General features: G+C 37.8%; 1 protein-coding gene across 1 annotated transcript; it reads left to right on the forward strand.

The window, feature by feature from the left end:
• The first annotated feature begins 548 nt into the window (after positions 1 to 548).
• Positions 549 to 5761, forward strand: LOC140987350 (phytochrome A-like). Its single transcript, XM_073455813.1, has 5 exons — positions 549 to 866; positions 1815 to 3876; positions 4050 to 4866; positions 4970 to 5260; positions 5393 to 5761. Exons 2-5 carry the CDS (start codon positions 1827 to 1829, stop codon positions 5601 to 5603), a joined length of 3369 nt encoding a protein of 1122 aa, XP_073311914.1. The 5' UTR covers positions 549 to 866; positions 1815 to 1826; the 3' UTR covers positions 5604 to 5761.
• The last annotated feature ends 309 nt before the right edge of the window (positions 5762 to 6070 follow it).

The raw sequence follows: 6070 nt of genomic DNA on the forward strand, positions 1-6070 counted from the left end.
TTTTATTTAAATAATTTATAAATATAAACCGCAAAAAAATTTCGGTTGCAAAAAACTTTAATTTAAACACATAAATTCTAGCAAACTGTCACATGAGGACATGAAAAAAAAATTAATAAGATTCCAAAAAAAATTCACAATTCGATAATGAGTTATTTCTAAACTTTAATTAATTTAATTTACATAATGAAAAGATATCATTGAATAAAAATAACATATTATAATGTGGGTAAATATAAAAAATTAAATATAAATATTAATAAGCACACATATTTAAAATATGAATAAGGAGAATGAAAAGACACATTTAAAATAAGCAATTAATGTAAAACAAACAATTAATAAGGAGACAAATGTAAATTCACGTATAAAGTCACGTATTTATATATATAAATAGATATTATATATATCTATTTATATATATATATATATATGTATATGTATGTGTGTGTAGATACGGCAACTGGTACATTTACACAAGAGTTCTCCTTCGTGCAGTGTATTTGGTGATATATTTACTTCTACTTTTAGAAGTAGAAGTATTTTTTTTTGTCGTAAGTAAGCTTTATCTCAACTAATTTAGATTCGGTATGATATATAATTTCTTCTTTCCTAGCTTTTAAGCAATCTGTGCTTATTTTTGGCAATCAGGTGAGGAGACGTCGATCAACATTTCGAAAGGCGGAATTTTGAGGGATTTGAGCTCAGATACTACACTTTATCGGGATTGAATTTAAGTGGGCGCAATGGGGTTTTTGGGATTTTCAATTCGGGGGGCTTGAATTTGTTTTGGGCTTCACCGTTTTTTTATTTCTTCTTATAGCTTGAGCTTTGTTTCTTGGCATCTGCGAGCTTCGGATAAAGTGGTACGTCTTTCTGATTCGAATTATTTATTGCATAATTCTATGTTTAGTAACTTTGATGAATATTTATTGTTATCTGCTTTTTGAATTGATGTTCTGTTCTAGCTTTTCAGAATATTTATTGTCTGTCGCCTTTTTGAATTGTGGAATTCTTATTAATTATTTAACTAGTACATGGAAGGTAAGTGTCTAATAAGCAGGCAGAACCAGTATATTTTACTCAGGAAATTCAAGAAACTAGGCTTGAAGTTCGGATATATTTTCAGTTGAAAATGAAATCCTTCTCCGGGCATGTATTTCCTGTAGTTTGGTCTTAAATTTATATTTTTAATTTTAGTGACGAGCTCTGATTTTAATGAATAAGGGTAAAAAGACTGTTATGCCGTAGTTTGAACTGTGTAGTGAAGCTGGGACGGATCCGGAAATTTGGAAAAGGATGCAACACCCAACAAGAGACTGGGTGGTAATTATATAGATTTTTGGGACGAAACTTATAATTCTGGAAAAATTATAAATAAAATTTCCAAAAAAAGATATGTTTGAGGGGTTTGCTCCTATTGGATCGGCCCTTGTGGTGAAAACTGCTCCAACTGGTAATCCTGGAAAAAGAAAGTCTCGGTGGTTGGCCCTCTGCAGTGGTGTAGTAATAACTAATAAGATAGCTTGTTCTTGTTCCTTGATTATCGTATTATTGTAATGGTATTTTATATTTTGAACTAATTGATACTAGAACTCCTTCAATCATATGTTATTTGATGGAGGTTTTTGGAAAATGCAACCTATATGGTCGTTGTTAGAACGGTATTCTTAGAAAACTGTGTTGGGGACCTGATCTAAATGGTGCATACCCTGCTGTTGTTTTTGACGCAAAATATTAATCCAATTGGTATGTTTTTTGCATCAAAGACACAATTTGATTAGTCTTCTTACGATTTTTTCGCACTTTATCAGATTTGAGATAGAATGTCATCTTCAAAACATGGCCAATCTTCAACAAATTCTGCACGACCAAGGGATGGTGCAAGGATAATTGCACAGACATCTATAGATGCAAAGCTCCAAGCAAACTTTGAGGAATCTGGCAGTTCATTTGACTACTCGAGCTCTGTGCGTGTTAGAAATTCTGGCAATGAAGAGCAAACGTCTAAGTCTGACAAAGTGACTACCGCTTATCTTCATCAAATACAGAAAGGTAAGCGAATCCAGCCGTTTGGATGTCTATTGGCCTTGGATGAGAAAACTTTCCAAGTGATTGCCTTTAGTGAGAATGCTCCCGAAATGCTAACAACGGGCAGCCATGCAGTTCCAAGTGTCGGTGATCACCCGGTTCTTGAAATGGGGATTGATATCAGAACAATTTTTACAGGTCCTAGTGCTTCGGCCTTGCAGAAGGCATTAGGATTTGGAGAGGTTTCTTTGTTAAACCCAGTCTTAGTTCATTGTAAAACTTCGGGAAAGCCTTTTTATGCCATAATCCATAGAGTTACAGGTAGTTTAGTTATCGACTTTGAGCCTGTGAAGCCTCATGACGTTCCTATGACTGCTGCTGGAGCTTTACAATCGTATAAGCTTGCAGCCAAAGCCATTACTCGCTTGCAGTCCTTACCGAGTGGGAGCTTGGATAGGCTATGCGATACCATGGCACAAGAAGTGTTTGAACTCACTGGTTATGACAGAGTAATGATATATAAGTTTCATGATGATGATCATGGAGAAGTGATCACTGAAGTAAAAAAGCAGGGCCTCGAACCATATCTCGGCTTGCATTATCCGGCAACTGATATCCCACAAGCTGCCCGTTTCTTGTTCATGAAGAACAAGATGAGAATGATCTGCGATTGTCGAGCAAATTATGTAAATGTGATTCAAGATGAGAAACTTTCTTTTGATCTTACTTTGTGCGGCTCGACCCTTAGAGCCCCTCATGGTTGCCATTCACAATACATGGAAAACATGAACTCAATTGCATCCCTAGTAATGTCGGTTGTAGTAAACGAGGGAGATGAAGAAGGCCCAGATTCTTCTTTGCCGCAAAAGAGAAAAAGGCTCTGGGGATTGGTGGTTTGCCACAATACTACTCCAAGGTTTGTTCCCTTCCCTCTCCGATACGCATGTGAATTTCTCGCTCAGGTCTTTGCTATACATGTTAACAAGGAATTAGAATTGGAAAATCAAATGGTCGAGAAGAATATTTTGCGGACTCAGACGCTATTGTGTGACATGCTGTTGCGAGATGCGCCCCTAGGTATTGTGTCCCAAAGTCCTAATGTAATGGATCTTGTGAAATGTGATGGGGCCGTGTTACTATACAAGGGTAAAAATCATAAATTAGGATCGACTCCAACTAACTTTCAGCTTCAAGATATAGTTTCATGGCTCGAAGAATACCACAGGGACTCAACAGGTTTGAGTACGGATAGCTTGTATGATGCTGGTTTTGCTAGAGCTCTAGCTCTTGGGAACGCTATCTGTGGAATGGCAGCTGTAAAGTTAAATGGCAAGGATTGGCTTTTCTGGTTCAGAGAGCACACTGCTGCCGAAATTCGGTGGGGTGGAGCGAAGCACGAATCTGGTGACAGAGACGATGGGTCAAAGTTGCATCCTAGGTCGTCATTTAATGCATTCTTGGAAGTTGTGAAGATGCGGAGTTTACCTTGGAAAGACTATGAGATGGATGCAATCCACTCGTTGCAGCTTATTATAAGAAATTCGTGTAAAGATTCCGAGGCAATGGATACAGACTCAAAGGCATTTCATACAAGGCTCACTGACCTGAAAATTGATAGAATACAGGAGCTTGAAGCAGTGACTTCTGAGATGGTACGCCTGATTGAAACTGCCTCCGTTCCTATCTTGGCTGTTAATATAGATGGGCAGGTGACTGGATGGAATAGGAAAATTGCCAATTTAACTCGTCTTCCTGTCGATAAAGCAATTGGTCGGCATTTGCTCGAACTTGTTGAAGAAGGTTCTGCAGATACAGTGAGTAAGATGTTGGGATTGGCACTTGAAGGTATGAATTCAAGAAACTGATACATGATTCTTTCCATATGATATGTAAACACACGATAAATCATAATAAATGCCGGCTTTGTCATATTTTTTCTCCATCTTTCCCTGATATAGACCCTTTATGTGTGTGAACTGGTAACTGGTCAAATTTAAACTATTTTCCTTTTCTACCAGGAAGAGAAGAACGTAACGTGCAATTCGAGATCAAGTCATTTGGATCAAATAGTGAATCCTACCCAGTCACCTTAGTTGTCAATGCTTGCTCGAGCAGGGATGTCCGGGAGAATGTCGTTGGAGTGTGTTTTATTGCTCACGATATAACCGCACAGAAGGATATAACAGACAAGTTTACAAGAATAGAAGGAGATTATAGATCCATCGTGCAAAACCCGAATCCATTGATCCCGCCAATATTTGGTACTGACGAATTTGGGTGGTGTTCGGAATGGAATCCTGCTATGGTAAAAGTATCGGGATGGACTAGAGACGACGTGATCAATAAAATGCTCATGGGAGAGGTCTTCGGGACGCAAAACTCTTGTTGCCGTGTCAAGAATCAAGAAACCTATGTAAATCTGGGTATTGTACTCAACAGTGCTGTGAGTGGTCAAGACATTGAAAAATTACCGTTTGGTTTTTTCTCTAGGAGTGGAAAGTACGTGGATTGCCTTTTATGTGTGAGCAAAAAGTTGGATCGAGAGGGTGCCGTTATCGGAGTTTTTTGCTTCCTGCAGCTTGCTAGTCAAGAGCTCCAACAAGCGCTTCATGTTCAACGGTTATCAGAGCAAATTGCATTGAAGAGATCGAGAGTCTTGGCTTATATTCGAAGAGAGGCGAAAAATCCTCTTTCTGGGATTATATTTTCACGGAAGTTGATGGAAAGAACCGAACTAGATGAGGAGCAGAAAAATTTTTTGCAGACAAGTGTTTTCTGTCAAAGTCAGCTTGACAAAGTTCTTGACGACACGGATCTTGATCAGATGATTGGAGGGTAAATTAAAAATAATTATTTAATCTTCATATGCGTTGTTTTACTTAGGGGATTCCTTGTTCGATAGACGCATTTCACGGAGTTTTATTCCATCACTTGTTAGGTACTTGGATCTTGATATGGTGGAGTTTAAGCTACACGAGGTCTTTATCGCGTCCATAAGTCAAGTTATGTTAAAGAGCCACGAAAAGGGCGTCACAATTGTCGATAACTTGACTCCAAATATCTCGAATGAAACACTATTCGGGGACAGTGTAAGGCTTCAACAAATCTTGACTTCTTTCTTGCTGACATCTATTACTTTCACACCGAGCCATGGCCAGCTTGCCGTTGCCGCCACTTTGTCAAAAGATTCTATCGGAGAATCTGTACAGCTCGGCCATTTGGAATTCAGGTATATGCTCACAACAAGCTAGAATCTGATATAATGAAAGTCAAAACTTTTGTTTCTCAGACTCATTGTGATGATTTGCCTTTGCCTCATTGAATGCTAAGACTACATGTTGGGATTGACCTTGTGGTGTAGGATAACGCATAGTGGCGAAGGAGTGCCTCAAGAATTACTGAGCCAAATGTTCGGTGACGAAGCAGATGCAACTGAAGAGGGGATTAGCCTTTTTATCAGTAGAAAACTGTTGAAGCTTATGAATGGGGATGTTCAGTATCTTAGGGAGGCGCAGCGAGCCACTTTCATCGTCTCTGTTGAGCTTGCAATCTCGAATACATCTCGCTTCTGACGAAATTTAGTTATCCTTTGACGTTGTAGAGTGAATTCTAATCGCGCTGTTTTTTAAAAATTTATTCAAGCCCATGTTGTAAATATGCAACCTACGTTTGAAACCACCCTGCTGGCTCTTTGTTTTTTTAAAGTAGATGAGAAGTTCTGGTTTATTTTTCTGCTGTTCTAACCTTAAACATTTAGGTAATTAGTTTTGCTCTTTTTATCAATATATAATTATTTTACATTGAGGTAAAGGTAATATTGCAATTTTGATTCTATTTTTTGTTTTTTTTTTACTATTTTCATTGTCTATGTTGTCAAATTTAATTTTAGTTCCGTATCTATCATTTTTGACAATTTTAATTAGTGTTAATCGACATCATATCAGTGGATGATTACTGATTTGAGCGCCATAAGATTTTCATTGTGTATCTCTCGACGTTTCTAATGATATTTGTGACAAAGCTGACGACCCGCAAAACT

This window comes from Primulina huaijiensis, chromosome 11, assembly GCF_012295235.1.
Source record: "Primulina huaijiensis isolate GDHJ02 chromosome 11, ASM1229523v2, whole genome shotgun sequence".
In the NCBI taxonomy this organism is placed as follows: Eukaryota; Viridiplantae; Streptophyta; class Magnoliopsida; order Lamiales; family Gesneriaceae; genus Primulina; species Primulina huaijiensis.